A 17,027-nucleotide genomic window follows, 5' to 3' on the forward strand; every position below is an offset into this window, starting at 1 on the left:
AGAATTGTTCTTGTTCTTTCCCCTTTTCTTTAGTATTCTCTCTTGTGATCTTACTTCCTTCCTTTCTTCTTTTAAATTCTTATGTCATTTATTATTACTTTATTATTCACCGCCTAAATGGCCGGTTAATTTGTGCCTTTAAATTTCTGCAATTTTCATTCTTGTCATTTAATTGTTCACCGCCTAAATGGACGGTTAGTTTATGCCTTTAAATTCTTGCAATTTTAATTCTTGTATTTTAATTATCTACCGCCTAAATGGCCGGTTAGTTTCTTCTATTTTAATTCCTGTCATTTAAATTCTGTTATTTAAATTATGTCATTTAAATTGCTGTCAATTAATTTAATAGAGATGAGTAGCTAAATCTAATCTTGGGTTAAGGCAAGGACAGTGTCTAACGCCAATGATTCCCAAAGAAAGCTACGCTTTAAATGAGTAACATTGGTTTAAACTTCAATATGAGTGTGTTTTGATTATTGAAAAATCACTAGGTTTGGATTGGAGCGTAAGCCTAACTTAGAGCTTTCATGTCACGCATGAGAGTTACTAGAACTGGAAACGCTATCATACCCAAACCCGGATGATTAATTTAGTTGTTTTGTGTATTAATTGTAATTGAATTTATGGTAGTTTCTTAAATTAGAATCCCGCATATCATGTATGGGGATTGCTTAAACTAGAGCTATCATTATCTTTAATTGCATTTAATAACAAATCCTCATATCTGAAATTAAATTAATGTTGCTAATCTTTTATGCTAATATTTGGGAATCAACGGGTTGGCACTGAAATTGTCTTAACTCAAGTACTTTCCAATTTCATATTCTCACGTTTAGTATTTATTTCAACTTCTGTCTTGCTTTATTTTCTAGTATTTGTTATCTAAAAAAATCATAAAAAAATCATGTTATCAATCCATCTAAATGCGTGTGCATGTGTGTGACATTCTTTTTTTTCTTTTGCCATAAATAAATCTCTCAGTGGACGACCTGGACTCATTCAGAAAATATAAATTTAAATTTGGACTACAACTGCACTCGTACACTGACGAGTATAAACCTCTCACCTAAACAAAGAAAAAAATATAAAATTTTTATTGTGTTTTGTTTTGTGTTTTAATTGCAGGGTGGGAGTGCAGTCAACTATCTAGAGTCTGAGATACTCCCTCTGATTAATTCGGTCGTCCAAAGCTGTGTTAGTGTGCCCTATAGTCTTATTTTCCCAAAATTCCAATTATGCCCTTTATCAAACATCATTTTTATCCTCAAAATTATTCTCGGGTGTTACAATTACCCAATTTATTGTGAAATGGGTATTATGAACCTTTTACTACGTTATCATGCAATACGGTCCCTCTATCATCCTATATCCCGACAAGATATGAGATCATGGTCAGTAGGTTAAATCTCTTAATCTCGTCATATGACCAAATTCAAAATCAATCTTGACTAATTATGACACAACCCATATGGAACAAATTCCATCGTCATATTACCTCGGCCAAGGATTTATCGTCAAGTGATTATTGGATCGCATAAGATATCTTCCTCATAAATCTCGAGGTGATAGATTCCATGTCTGATGCACACATACCTCATGTATCACTGAATCAGGCACATAGATACGTATGATTATCCTTGATTAGAATAACCACATAATATCGCTAATATCCTAATCCACCAATACACAGATATCCATGTCATCTCAGGTCTAAGGACTAGTTGCAAAAATCACAGCTAACATTCAATCACTGACCCGTGAGAAATAACCCATGTGATTTAATGTTAACAGTCTCGTTCAGTGAACTCGTTCTTATAACGAGCACCCACTCATCTTCCTTTTATATCTCATATAGAATGGTACGAGACTCACCAACCTTATCTTTCAGTATCTCACACTGAATAAGGAAAAAGACGATATGCTGGCCTTTACGAGTTGTTATTATCCAGATTATGAATTTTTCGGCCAGGAACATGTTTATAGTATAACGAACTGTGGATTATCTGGCAAGAATGGTATCCACTCCTTATTATACTAATGGATGTATGTTTTATAATTTAAACCATATTGCAATTTAAATAAAACATAAACTTGTCATTTAAATAATATTTAAAGAATTACAAAATCGAGTCCCTTTTTGTCACTAGAATTGGTTTTTAGGGCTCATATCTAACACCATATCATTCCTCATATCCATCCCAAAATTTTCATTCATCTATTTCAAATGAAAATCATCATAACATCAAATGCGGAAGCTAGAATCGAACCTTAAATTTAACATTAATCATAAATAAGGTTATACATTATCATTCCTTAAAACGTTCAGAATTCAAAGTAGCATAACTTAAATACATGGGCTACATAACATTCAATCAATACATCATACACTTTGCTAAGTGCCATTTCATGCCTCATTCATCATCGTTTTTACTATAATCTCTATCTGAAACGTTTGAATATTCTAGGGGCAAAACCCATGTTAGATAATGAATCTTCTAAGGGTACAATAATCATATTTTGTGCATGGATGCAATATCCAAAATGTCATTTCCTTTTCTTTTCGGTTTGAGCTGACCGTACCTTAATACTACTCCTTATTTTTACGACTTTTTGACCATGTCAAGGTGTATGGGTGCATCCTTGGTAGAGCAACGGTAGCGGCCTATACTCTCAAACCCTTATGCGATATATGATCAATAATATCATCGTGTATATATACACATTTCATCATAGCATGTAATGCAATCTACATGACATATTCGTATCAAGGCATGACAACATAATAAAATAATTTACATAAAATCGAGTTTAGCGTCAGACCACTTGCCTCAAATGTATCTCAAAATATATTGATTCGCATGCCAGGCTTTTAATATACTCAATTCGGAACCTCAGCATATAGTATAAGCAAAGATGCCGTATTTTACTTATACTGTTATCTTCTTAAAACACACAATGGGGAATAAGGAGGTGGTGATTCTTTTGTGAAAGAAGGGTTCAATAATTTTAAAAAGAAAGATAGACTTCAAGTTCATATTAATTGGAGATGCCAATAATGCACACAATCAAGCTCGAAGTAACTGTGAAGCCTTAATGTATTAAGAACAAAATATTGAGACAATTTTCTTTAGACAATTAGAACAAATACGGTGTGATTATCGAATTTGTCTGAATACATCAATTGATTGTGTTCAACTTCTTCTACGGTAAGGACTAGCATTTCGTGGTCATGACGAGTTTGAAGATTCAAATAATCAAGGTAACTTTCTTGAACTATTGCAATTTCTAGCCAATCATAATAAGGAGATTAAGGTTGTTAACTTTGAAAAATGCTCCTAAAAATCTAACATCACCTGATGTTCAGAAAAATATTGTAAAAGCTGCTGCTATTGAAACAATTGATCTTATCATAAAAGATGTTAGTAATGCATTCTTTTCAATTCTAATTGATGAATCTCGAGATATCTCAATAAAGGAACATATGTCTACTATTTTGCATTTTGTTAATAAAACGAGACATGTAGATGAACGGTTTATTGGGATTGAACATGTTTCCAATACTACTGTCTTATCACTTAAGGTTGCTATAGATAAATTATTTTCTAGATATGGGTCGAGTATATCTAGATTGCGGGGTAAGGTTATGATGGCGCTAGTCTCAAAGAACTTATTTTGAAAGAGAACCCGTGTGTTTTCTATGTTCATTGTTTTGCTCATCAACTTCAATTGCCATTTGTAGATGTAGCAAAGAAGCATGTGCAAGTTACTTCGCTCTTTAATTTGGTTTCTAGAGTGGTGAATATTGTTGGAGCATCATCGAAACGTTGTGATCTTTTGCGAGAGAAACAAGAAGCCATAATTTTTGAAGCACTCCATAATGGTGGGATTTCAAGTGGTTGAGATCTTAATCAACAAAGTACCATTATGCGTTTTGGTGATACTCGTTGGGGATCGCATTATGGTACTTTGATTAGTTTGATTTCTATGTTCTCGCCTATAGTTGATGTTCTTGAAATGATTGTTGATGATGGATCTATTGAACAAAAGTGTGAGGCAGATGATTTATTGGACTCAATACAATTATTGGAATTTGCATTTAATCTACATCTCATGAGAACCATCTTAGCAATTTCAAATGAATTGTCCAAGTCATTACAAAGGAAAGATCAAGGTATTGTAAATACCATTACTTTAGTGAAAATATGTAAACAAAGACTCCAAGTGATAGAGACAATAAGTGGTATTTGTTTTTGAAAGCAGTTTTTTTTTTTTTGTGAAAAGCAGAATATTGATGTTCCCGACATGGATGGTATTTTTATACACTGAGGTCGCTCATGGCATAACACTGAAAAAATTACGAATTTGCATCACTTTCGTGTGGACTTGTTCTATGCTATCATTGATATGCAACTTCAAGAGATTAGTACTGAGTTATTTTTTTGTATAACTTGTTTATGCCCAAATGATTCATTTTTTGCTTTTGACAAAGAAAAATTAATTTGTTTTGCTGAGTATTATCCTGAAAATTTTTCAAGAGTAGAGTTCATAACACTTAATGATCAGTTTCAAACTTATATTTTTTATATGCACTCTAACAAAGAGCATAACCTTGGACAGAACTTGGTTGTGATGAGAAAAAAAAAAATAGTGTACCTATTAGTTATAAGCTTGTGATTTCGGCATTAACTCTTTTAGTTGTTATTGTTACAATTAAAAGAGTATTTTTTACAATAAATATCGTAAAAAATCTAATATATATGTAGTAAGATTGGAGACTAATGGATGAATGATAATTTAATTATGTATATTAAAAATAATATATTTAATAAAATTGATAATGAGATCATTATGTAGCGTTATCAAAAAATGAAAAGCTACAAACAACAATTGTAAAAAATAATATATATATATATATTTTAATAATAATATTATTATTATCTTATTTTAAAAATTATATTTTTTATATTTAAATTCGTTCTTAAATGAAAATCTTAATTCCGCCCTTGTTAAGCGTTAACGCGTACATGTTAATGGAGAATTGAAGACTTTTATAATCTATACCAAAACGCCCTATCCAAGATGTGACCAGATATGATCCAGACATGAGTTCAAGAGTTCAAACCATGGTTCATTAATTGCGAAGGGCTTCATGTTCACCACCACGTGAGTTTTAGGTTGTGACAGGCTTTTTGCTATTCTCGCGTCATGTCTCACTCGTCCTGCTCCTTTCAATTCTCATAATTTTCCGGTATGATATGAAGGTTAACCGTAACTTACTAAAAAATAAAATAAATAAAAGACCACCCAACCAAGCAAAGATGCCTAGTTTGAGCATCCATCGGATCGTCCGCCACTGCCCCCTCCTCACTGTCTCTGTCTCCGTCCGTCAACTCAACTTTGGTATTTACAATAAATAAATAAATGAATAAAAGAAAAACAAAAAATAGCGCCAAAAATTGGTCGCTGGATAACGTTGCTTCTTGGTGACGACTGACGAGCCCAACAGTTAGTTAGGTACGTTCCCAATCCAACTACTGTTTTTATTTTCTTATCTTTTCTTTTATTTCTAATTCACATAATTTTTAATATTTTCCTTACATTAATTTAAGGTTACTTAATAATATTTATAATTATATCTATAAGCACATATACGATATGTAGTAACGTTTTATACTTAAATTAAAACACGACCGTTGAACAGAAAGTTTTAGTGTCACGTTCTGTTCTGGCTGCTCACTCGCTTCTCAACGACTCCCTTTGCGCACTTTCCTTCTTACTCTGATCTCACCGTCCACCGACTATGTCGGTCTCCGCCAGCCCGCCGGCCCTCCGATCTCTCCGCCTGCCCCGACATCCGGCTGCAGTTCCGCGGTTTACGATGGCCGTTCGATCGTCGGTCATCTCCTCCGTGGGCCCGATCTTGACCAAGTTGAAGCAAGACTGCGCTACGCCTTTGCCAATCCTCCGCCACGTGGCCGACGCCATGGCCGCCGACATGCGCTCTGGGCTCGAGGCCGACGGCGGCGGCGATCTCCCCATGATACTCAGCTTCGTCGATAGTTTGCCAACTGGGTACTCCAATTTCTTCTTTTTTGTCCAGTTCTTTGACATTCTTGACTTTGGTGGTCCATTTTGGTTTCTCTGAACTAGTTCTTGGTGCTTTGAACATGTTAATTTTACTCCTTTTGAGTTCTGTCTCTCTCTCTCTCTCTCTACACTTTTCTTTTTCTTTTTCTTCCCCGGCTTCTGAGAGTAAATCAAGGATATATTTCTAATCAAAGAGCAAGTGGATGTGGTTGGAATTCCGATTGATGTTCTAGATTCTAGAGTGCCTCCTCAAGCTATCTGACACTCCCCTTTGCCTGTGATCCCTATTACTTTAAAATTTTTAATGTTGCGAGAATTATTTATACAAAAAGCACTATTGTAACATCAATGTAGGTCTATTGAAATTGAACCACTCTAAATTTCTGTCTTTTATTTTCTATTGATGTTTGTATGTGATCTGATCCTAGCAATCGAAACAGAAAAAAAAAAAAAAACAAAAAAAACAGCGGCCAAATCATATGAAAGAGATAAAAGAGTTTTTTAAGTGGGATACAGTGCTAAAGGATTTCCCTCTAATTTAAATTTTTGGTTAAAGGTATTTTTTTTTTGGCTTCTCATCTGTAGCAAAAGTTATGATAATTCTCCTTTACAACCCAAAAAAGAAAAAAAAAATGGTTTTTGCTCTCATATAATACTGTTTTTTAAATTGGCCAAACAACTCAAGAACACACAAGAACGCTTTTATCTACTCAAAATCACTTTTCTTCTAGCTGCAGGGAAAAGAGTGCATAAAAGACAAGAATAATTGGAGAGTTTACCATATTTGAATCCAAATCTTCTCAACCAGAGCTCTTTTGGATATATTAGAAGCTTTTGGGGCTAGTTTTGCTCTTAAGAATGTACTAGTCAAAAGATGGGACAAGAAACATGGTTTCTTTGAGAATCAAGGGATGTTTATATTGATAGAGGTACAAAAGGAAACAATTACTTGTTTGGTTCAGTCACTGAGCAAAGTTATCTAGAGAACCTATTTTAGCTTTCCTTCTGTTTCACGTCTTTTCAAGATTAATTGAACTCACTCAAATCTATTTGCTCTGTAAGGAATGAGAAAGGATTGTTTTATGCATTGGATCTTGGAGGAACCAACTTCCGGGTGCTGAGAGTGCAATTAGGAGGAATAGGCGAACGTGTAATTGCAACTGAATTTGAACAAGTGTCCATCCCGCAAGAGCTTATGTTTGGCACCTCTGAGGTCCATTTATTCATCATGTTCGCATAGTGCTTATGTCAGTTCTCTTTGTTTTTATTTTATTGTTTATTGATATAACTTTTTAATGCTTTTAGGAGCTTTTTGATTTTATTGCTTCGATGCTGTCAAAATTTGTGGGGAAAGAAGGTGGACAATTTTCCCTGCCTGATGGAAGGAAAAGGGAAATTGGTTTCACGTTTTCTTTCCCAGTAAAGCAGACATCTATCGATTCTGGCATACTGATCAAATGGACAAAGGGTTTTGCAGTCTCTGGAACGGTTGGTACTTATAATTTCCATAAATACATCAGATTGCTTTTTGGTCAAGAGTCATGAAATTGCTCTCATCTTTGTACTTCTATATGTAGAGCCCTGTAACATTGCAAAAACTCGAATGAAGAGTTGTTGTTTCAACAATTCATACATACATGTATAAAGCACAAAGCAGAAACAGAGCTAATTCCCTTTTGCTTCTGATTTAGTCCTTCAACATTGAGATCTATACTGTTTTCTCCTCATACAATCATTGGAGAATTTGAATGTTGTACAGGCCGGAAAGGATGTAGTAGCTTGTCTGAATCAAGCTATGGAAAGGCAGGGACTGGACATGCGGGTTTCTGCCCTGGTATGCTTTAGTCGAGCTAGCTTCATGTTTTTTAGAAAGGTTCTAGAATGAAATTGAACAATGACAGACTTGCAGTTTTCTGGTACATTGAAGATTTTTTTGTTAATGTTGGCACAAATTAGGTCAATGACACTGTGGGAACACTAGCAGGAGCAAGATACTGGGATGATGACGTCATGGTTGCCGTTATTCTGGGAACTGGAACCAATGCATGCTATGTAGAACGAGTAGATGCTATACCTAAGCTACAGGGCCACAATTCTACATCAGGAAGAACAGTTTGTAAAATTTCTATACACTTCAGTTGTTGTGGTTTTGTTTTAAAGTTATGTTTTGATGAACGTTCTGCATTCAGATTATCAATCTGGAATGGGGAGCATTTTCAAATGGCCTTCCATTAACTCAGTTTGATAGGGAAATGGATGCTCAAAGTATCAATCCTGGGGAGCAGGTGAACTCTTGTTTCTGCATAATGCTTGGTTTCTATACGTTAATACAAGTAATTTAGTTGTGTAAACCATCTAAATATCAAGTAGTCCTTTTCATTCATGCAACAGATATTTGAGAAGACAATCTCTGGTATGTACCTTGGTGAAATTGTAAGACAAGTACTTGTAAAGATGGATGAAGTTGGTGCCTTATTTGGCTCATCTCTTCATGAGAAGTTAAACACTCCATTTATGCTCAGGTATAGAGTTTTCTTGTCTTTTGAACATACGAGAGAAATTCGAAAGGTTTGAAAGCCAAACTTCTAGGAGTGAATTGTGATGCTTATCTGCTCTTTGTTGACAATCCCATTTCTGCACTGTGGCTCATGTGCTTTAGTTATTAGTTTACATGCTTAAGCTCTTTGCTGGATGAATCACACTATTGATATCTGTAATCCTATGGCTTGGTAGTGCCATCTTTACCTGACGATGCAAGGCCAACCTCCTGGATCAGTAAATTATTTGGATGAATTTCCCTCTGTTAACGTCAACCCTCCCCCAACCTGTAAGAAAAACTATTGTATGCAAATCCTGAAATCTGCATATAATTTATTTCGTAAAAGCATTTCTTGGTGCAAAACTAGGACAATCTTCTTCACTGATCTGTAAGTGCATTCCTCGGGATGAAAAACTGATATAGCAAATACCTCAAATATTGAATAACAAATGAAGGCAATATGGACCCCAGCAGTTGTTTGATTTCTTGGAAAGGAAACAAGAGTGTCATTTTTATGGAATGTTGACCCCGATAGTGGAAGGCATCTAAAAATGCATCACAATTACCTTCATTGCTATCAAGATCAAAAGCAACTGCCATTCTTAAGTCTCCTTTTGCTTTGTTAACAACCTGATGAGGGGAATGCTTTCGGGCTCATAATTACCCCAATACCCTGGGAAAACAACCAATAAAAGCAAAGACACGTGTTCGCTAGAGAACCAAGCCAAGGTCGCCATTTAGCCTAAGTCCGGGATGGATACATGGCATATACGTCTTAACTAATCGACTAAGAATCTTAGCCTTTTGCTCAATGAGAATTCCCCAAATTCCTCAGCCTCAATCATCATTCCAAAGATCATGGAGATAGGGATTATCTCGAGTCCTTCAGAAACCGATTACCAGATCCATGCCATCAAGATCATGGCTCCGCAAAGGACGGGATCCGGATCCCGGAAGTTCGAAAAGAGAATTCTTATATTGACAAGTGGATAAAAAGAGGCAACCAGGATGAGTAAGAGGATTTTTCTTTTTCCTTAAGTTTTCAACTACATACTTTAGCTTTGACAACCTGGCGAACTGACTTGAACGTCGGAGTAATCACAGGGGAACAAGTCCCCAACTCCGTTTGCAGGTACTTGGTCCGAGACAGAAGAGGGTGATCGGCTCTGCATCATCATTTGACGCCCACCGTGGGGCTCGGACCCACGACCACAAGGTTAAGAGCCTTGACGGTCAATCGAGCTCGCAAACCGAACCTTATTGCATGGCCTAAAGGCCTGCGTGGATAAAGTGGATGGATGAATTACCAAGTATCTTATGGTCTTACTGAACCATGGTGAAGGTATCTACAGGCGAGACTTCATTTAACTTATGTTATGGTTCAGAAGCTCTGATCCCGATGGAGATAGGAGGTGCCGACCCTCAGAGTGGAGCTTTTTAGCCTAGAGTCCAATGAGCAGAATCTAAGAAACAACTTGGACCTCCTGGATGAACTTTATGATCAGGCGAGGGTTCGACAGGTTGCTTACAATTGACGTATTGAGAGGTATTATAACCGAAGGGTTAAGGCTCGGAGCTTCCTTCTTGGAGATTGGGTATTACGGCGAGCAGACGTTCGAAGCACTCAGAAGGCAAACAAGTTGACACCTAATTGGGAGGGCTCATACAGAGTAGTGGAAACCCTCAGTTCTATCGCTTATAAACTCGAAACCGCGGAGGGCACACCCGTAAAATATACTTGGAATGTACAAAATTTGAGGAAATTTTATCAATAATGTTCCTTCCTATTATGACTCTCGAATTAAATTTATTTTCTCCTAACAGTCCAGTTCCTCACAATAGAAAATTCCAGGGGGCCACCAATAAAAAAAGAGAGAGAAGGATCAGACGTGATCCTCGGGGGCCTCGAACCCCCGATAAAGAGAAAAAGGATCAGACATGATCCTTAGGGGTTTAGAACCCCTGACCAAACAAATTAGTATGATCCCTAGGGGATCGCCCTAATAAAGATCAGATTATTTCGGAGGATTATCCTCCGAGCATAAAGGGGGTTAGATGTAACCTCCCAGTTCTAAGAACAACCTCTAGTGAGGGCTGAAGATTCAAAACCTACAGAGTCACTATGCAAAAAGTTGTTCCTGACAATGATAGAGCCCATTCGGGTGCATGTAAACAGTTAAGGTGGAGACACCTAACTCTCTCTCTCGAAGAGTGGTTAATTAGCGCTGGTAACATTTAGTCTTCATGAAGAAATGCAGAAATTTTGTAAGATTTTGAAAAACAAGCAAACAAAGAAAGAAGAAAATGCCAACGTTGAATTTTATTGAGATGTTGTGTTTATAAATACAAAGGCATTTATTCCAAAGAAGATAAAGAAGCCGAGACATCGAAAGCGATGGAGTCCACGTTCAAGTTCGGGAAGCACTCCTTCACGAGTTTCTTCATATGCTCGAATCCACCCCGAAGTGTTAGCCTCGGAATTTCGGAACTCCTCGCGACCATTTTGAAAAGCCACGTGGGTATCTTCAAGGGTGGATCGAAGCTTCGCGTTAGCTGCTTGGAGATCTTCCTTGCACTGGGAATAGGACTTCATTGTTTCAACTTGACTATTTTTGTTCTCTTTTAGCTCTGAGGATAGCCTCTTTACATTTTTCCTGAGCTTCTCATTCGCGGCCTTCACAACATCTAGCTCCTCCTCAAGCCTAGAGTTGGCCTAATGAGCTTCCAGCATCCCATTCTGTGCCAGCTCTAGGTCCTGGTGAGCTTGAGTCTCGGCCTCGTTGGCCAGCTTTGCCTCCTCCCGAGCCAATTCAATAGATTTATTGAGAACCCGTACGTTGTGCTCGAGGTCAGCCAGCTTAGACGAAAGAGCCTCGGACTCTCGAAGCCTTCGGACTTCAGAATCCAAAGCCGCAATGCGAGCCAGGTGGTTTGACTCTCATTGGGCTACTGAATTCTTGAAGGCCGAGAGACACTGCCGAAAAACACAAGAAGAGTATTATTATCGGAGCCTGCTGGCATAAGCAAGAAAAAAACTGAAGAGGAAAATCAGATGGTTAATACTACCTTCAAGGCCTCGCCATAGTATTCCATGTCACTAGGGACGGGCAAAAGGCTGGAAACAACTAGGTGCGAAGGGTCCACTCCAGGCTCAGTAGCAGAAGTTGGGGAGGAGGAAGTTGGAGCCGTCAGGACGCTAGCAGAAGCTTCGGCCACCTTGGGGGTTTACTTATTTCAACCGAAGAAAAAGTGGGGGCATTCTCAACTCTTCGCTGCTTTGCTCTTCGGGCTAGAATTTCCTTAGGAGATAGCACCGAGGTTTCCTCCAATGAAGCTCTCCCTGTTAATTCTGGGTGGTCCTCCGGTGATAGGGACATTTGTATGTGCCTAAAAAGAGAGGGAATTGGAACGGCACGGTGTACTAAGGTTGGCCCCATACCTGCAGACGGCTGACTCCTTAGAGCCTCCGCTCCAGTCACCTCAAGCACCTGGGCGATAGTTTCATTATCACCTTTGGATGGATCTTGGGATGAAGCGGGGGGTGTTGTCGATTGGTGGAAAGGTTGGGAGTCCCTCTTATTCTTCGGAGCTCGGGGTCTAGAGGAAGGGCTCCTCGGGGGAGCCTCAGCGCTGCCTTTCGAGGCCTCTTGGAAAGTCCTCAGATCTTCCTCGGTTGTTTTCTTTAACATAGAGGTAGCTGGAGGTCCTTTACCTTGAGAAGATTTAGGACCATTCTCAACTACTTTCTTCAGCTTTGTAAGGGCTGAAGGCCCCTTGCTTTCAGGGAAATCCAGAATCATCCCCTTGGTAGTAGGGTATCTCCCAGGGGTCTTTAACTGCGTAGGAAAAATAAAGGAATCAATATCTGGTAATGGTGAAAAGAATAAGAGAGTAGGGAAGAAGGATAAGAGCTTACACTTACAGGTCCCACCATCCAGGCCCACCTCGGCAAGCATCGAATTTGTAAGCCATTCCTCTTTCCAGTCCCTGCTTATACCCAGGATCCTACTGGCTGACTCTTTAATAGCATCGACGCTTGGACACTTGCGTTTGGTGTCCAAAGTCCACCAGTTGCACACGGACCATATCCCTTGCGCAAAGCCGGAACCCCGAGGGCAGATGAAGACATAACGCTCTTTCCAGTCGTCTAAATCCTTAAATCCCCCGGAGAACATGAGAGACGTGGATGTAGCCTTAGTTCTAGGACGCTCCTTGGACACAAGAAGGCAGCCTTCCTTCACGACCCTTGGCGAGATAGAAATCCAACCTCCAGGGTTGCAGTTGGTGGTGAAGAAATAATCGAACATCTCCTCCAAGGGCTCTACTCGGCTGATGCTGCAGATGACGACAAAACCCATCAAATTCCTCCATCCAAAAGGCGATAGTTGGGTTGGAACGATGGTGAGGTGTTGAAGGAGTGACATGACCCTTTCTCGGGGAGGGGGGGGTAGGCGAAAGCCCCTATCGAAGGCACATTTGTAGACTCAGAGGCGGCCGGAAACGGGATGGCATGCCCTCAAATGTGTGTTGAACTCGACCTCCTAGTCTTCAGGAATATTGTACTTCTCCTTGAAATGCCGGCATTCCGACTCGCTCATCCATTGGCTGGGAATGGAAGAAGCAGGGTGGGTTTCCCACTTGATTAACTTTGTGCCAGCCGAGTTGAGTCGGGGGGGTAGGCGAAAGCCCCTGTCGAAGGCACATTTGTAGACTCAGAGGCGGCCGGAAACGGGATGGCATGCCCTCAAATGTGTGTTGAACTCGACCTCCTAGTCTTCAGGAATATTGTACTTCTCCTTGAAATGCCGGCATTCCGACTCGCTCATCCATTGGCTGGGAATGGAAGAAGCAGGGTGGGTTTCCCACTTGATTAACTTTGTGCCAGCCGAGTTGAGTCGGGGGGGTAGGCGAAAGCCCCTATCGAAGGCACATTTGTAGACTCAGAGGCGGCCGGAAACGGGATGGCATGCCCTCAAATGTGTGTTGAACTCGACCTCCTAGTCTTCAGGAATATTGTACTTCTCCTTGAAATGCCGGCATTCCGACTCGCTCATCCATTAGCTAGGAATGGAAGAAGCAGGGTGTGTTTCCCACTTGATTAACTTTGTGCCAGCCGAGTTGAGTCTTCCAGATCCGGTAATCACCATGGAAAGAGAAGTCTGAGGAGAAGACGAGAAAGGAGCAAAAAGGGAAGGAAACATTACAATGTAGTAGCAATTTAGCCAAAAATAGATTGGGGAGAACAAATGAACAAAAGGGCGAAAGTCACGTGTCGGAGCCTTATAGGCGAAGAGTAAAGAGGCGGGTAATGATGAGCATTAATTGCCTTGGATTGTGCGTCTCGAGAGAGAAAATTTGGACAACACGAAAATTGACGTTGGCCTCAAGGAAAATTAATAGCGATTTTATGGAAAGACAAAACTCCTCGACTCCCCGTTAGAATTCAGCCTTCAGGGAAAAAGGAAGCTCGCCCTCGAAGATAATCGACGCGCTATGCTCGAGCCCTCTGAGAAAACTTTAGGGATAGTGCGGAAGTCAAGTTCCTTCGGGATGATAGGCCTAGGCACTTCCCAAGCACAAGCTGACTCCTACACTCCTTGAGCCATTGAAACTGAATAACCCGAGGAATGGGGGGGAAAATGATGAGGGGAATGCCTTCGGGCTCATAATTATCCCAATACCCCGGGAAAACAACCAATAAAAGCAAAGACACGTGTTTACCAAAGAACCAAGCCAAGGTCGCCATTTAGCCCAAGTCCGGGATGGACACGTGGTAGATACATCTCAACTAACTGACTAGGAATCTTAGCCTTTTGCTCAACGAGGATTCCCCGAATTCCTTGGCCTCAATCATCATTCCAAAGACCATAGAGGTAGGGATTATCCCAAGCCCCTCGAAAACCGATTACCAGATCCATGCCATCAAGATCATGGCTCCGCAAAGGACGGGATCCGGATCCCAGAAGTTCAAAAAGGGAATTCTTATCTTGACAAGAGGATAAGAAGAGGCAACCAAGACGAGTAAGAGGATTTTTCTTTTTCCTTAAGTTTTCAACTACATACTTTAGCTTTGACAACCCGGTGAACTGACTTGAATGTCGAAGTAATCACGGGAAAGCGAGTCCCCGACTCCGTTTGCAGGTATTTGGTCTGAGATAGAAGAGAGTGATCGGCTCTGCATCGTCACAACCCCAAACTAAATGTTATATTCTCTACTTCAACACTTATCATGTGCATCGTCACAACCCCAAACTAAATGTTATATTCTCTACTTCAACACTTATCATGTGCTCTGATTAGTACAAATGACAATTCGTCCACTATAAAACTCATCGGATAAAACAGCATGGATAAATGACAAATCATTGCTGCTGTTGATAATTCATCCATGGCACAATTGAGTCCCTAATCTTGAAGGGTAAAGAGTGGAAGGCTTCTATTATTGATTGAGTGAGTAGAGTAGAGGGGATCCTGGTATTATACTGTTACACTTTCACTCATCACAGTATTCTCTCTTTTGATCCACGTAGTAGCATTGCCGCATTGGAATGACTAAATTCTTCTAAATTACTCTTCAATTAAAGCATGCAATTTTGTCAACTTTCTTTGAGACTTCCTTCTTTTTCTCTTGAGATTTCCTCCTTTTTCTGTGGATTATTTATTATGTAATTACTTGAAAGTTTCTAATATATATTCTAATTAAACCCTATTCCCTATTCTGAGTTGTTCTTTCAGGACCCCAGATATATGTGCTATGCAGCAAGACAGTTCCCAAGATCTCGAAGCTGTTGAATCGATCTTACATGATGTGGCTGGGGTAAATTAAACATTAAGATACCCTTATATCTGGCATATCTACATCCAAATAATGAATTTAGGATCCATCAGTGATTGCCCCTATGAGTATAAATGTGTGTTCATATAGGCTAAATAAATACAGTAACACATCAAGCCTTTACTTCATTATATGGGGTCACCTTCATGAATTTTAGCTTGCCAATCGTTTCTATCTTAGCTCATAAGACCATGTACTGAATAAACGTATCAAAAAATTATTCACAAGCGCATCTTGAGAAGAAATATCTGCCTCTGGGTAACAACTTCCCCCTCTTACACATAAAGATTGAAAAGCTCCAAATTATTAAGAATGATGGTTTTAAGTATTATGGCTACTGATGCATACATATTTTGAAGCTCTTGGTTACAATGATGTTAATTTCACTGCATCCATGATACCAGGTAAAATCTGATTTAAATGCTAGGAAGATAGTGTTGGAAGTTTGTGACACTATCGTAAAGAGGGGCGGTCGATTGGCTGGTGCCGGCATTACAGGGATACTTCAAAAGATGGAGGAGGATACACAGGGACTTATCTTTGGGAAGAGGACAGTGGTGGCCATGGATGGAGGCTTGTATGAGCATTATCCCCAGTATCGAAGATACCTCCAAGATGCAGTCACCGAGCTTCTAGGACTAGGGAGGTCGAAGAACATAGTCATAGAACATTCCAAAGATGGGTCCGGGATTGGAGCTGCTCTCTTGGCTGCTACAAACTCCATGTATGGACAGGAATATTAGAAACCAAATGTTCACTTCATCACGAATAAAGGATGCAATGTTTGCTACATTTTTCTCCTACTGTTTGGAGCCGTTTTGGAGAGAATTAGCTTAGATCTAAGGTCTAAGGCAGTTTGGATCACAAACTCTGGGTTGAGAATAAAGGGAAATCATGGGAATTCTTTCAAAGTTTTGTAATTTAGAAGAATCTGTCTGTGATTCAGGTTTATTAATTAATGTGCACTGATCTCACATCTTTTGTCTTGTAATATATATATATATATATATATACACTTGCGTATACCCATGCTTAAAGGCACGGTGTAAATAATATTAAGATTAAAATACAATTATAATTTATATGTATTATGTTAAAATTTGTGAAAAAATTATAACAATTTTACTTTTATTAAACACTCTACAAAACTCAAATAATAAGCAAACATATAAAATTTAAATTTATGTAATAAAACACATCAGTAAGTACTCCATAATTTGAATAAATTAAATTAAAAATTAAATATCAAAAATTACATACCAACTTGTATTTTACAATTCCAAACAAATGAAATATATTAGAAGAATTATAATATATTTACACACCGTCTTTGTTGTGTTGCATTCAATGGCTTGACTAATTCTAGTAGAATTATTCTTATTCTTATTCTATCAACTGAATCATACATTAAAGATGATTTACTAGTTTGGTACAAACGCGTGCATACATACATCAGCAATTGAGTTGGAAATCTCCATGCACTTGACATTCATTCTAATGTGCAGAATGATACAAGAGAAAGAGAAGTACTACGGCGTCCATATACCGATCATAGCATTAACTGCA

At 38.9% G+C, this 17,027-nt stretch overlaps 1 protein-coding gene across 2 annotated transcripts; it reads left to right on the forward strand.

Moving 5' to 3' along the window:
* Positions 1-5,689: 5,689 nt before the first annotated feature.
* LOC127808067 (hexokinase-2, chloroplastic) lies at positions 5,690-16,372 on the forward strand. Of its 2 annotated transcripts, none has more exons than XM_052346407.1 (9): positions 5,690-6,072; positions 7,150-7,300; positions 7,393-7,575; positions 7,847-7,921; positions 8,044-8,199; positions 8,277-8,372; positions 8,458-8,609; positions 15,362-15,443; positions 15,866-16,372. In XM_052346407.1, the coding sequence occupies exons 1-9, from the start codon at positions 5,801-5,803 to the stop codon at positions 16,202-16,204; spliced, it is 1,506 nt and encodes a 501-aa protein (XP_052202367.1). In that variant the 5' UTR covers positions 5,690-5,800; the 3' UTR covers positions 16,205-16,372. The 2 variants fall into 2 exon arrangements, with proteins under 2 accessions (XP_052202367.1, XP_052202368.1); XM_052346408.1 differs by having other exon boundaries at positions 5,692-6,072; positions 8,479-8,609.
* The last annotated feature ends 655 nt before the right edge of the window (positions 16,373-17,027 follow it).

The sequence above is a fragment of the Diospyros lotus genome, chromosome 8 (assembly GCF_014633365.1).
Source record: "Diospyros lotus cultivar Yz01 chromosome 8, ASM1463336v1, whole genome shotgun sequence".
Taxonomy (NCBI): Eukaryota; Viridiplantae; Streptophyta; class Magnoliopsida; order Ericales; family Ebenaceae; genus Diospyros; species Diospyros lotus.

What these genes read in the sequence shown, in the direction of transcription:
- LOC127808067 (XM_052346407.1), top strand. Translation starts at nt 5,801, where the DNA reads ATGTCGGTCTCCGCCAGCCCGCCGGCCCTCCGATCTCTCCGCCTGCCC. An exon ending in ATTCTACATCAGGAAGAACA is followed by an intron (nt 8,200 to 8,276) that starts GTTTGTAAAATT and finishes TTCTGCATTCAG; the next exon opens with ATTATCAATCTGGAATGGGG. An exon ending in AACACTCCATTTATGCTCAG is followed by an intron (nt 8,610 to 15,361) that starts GTATAGAGTTTT and finishes TTGTTCTTTCAG; the next exon opens with GACCCCAGATATATGTGCTA.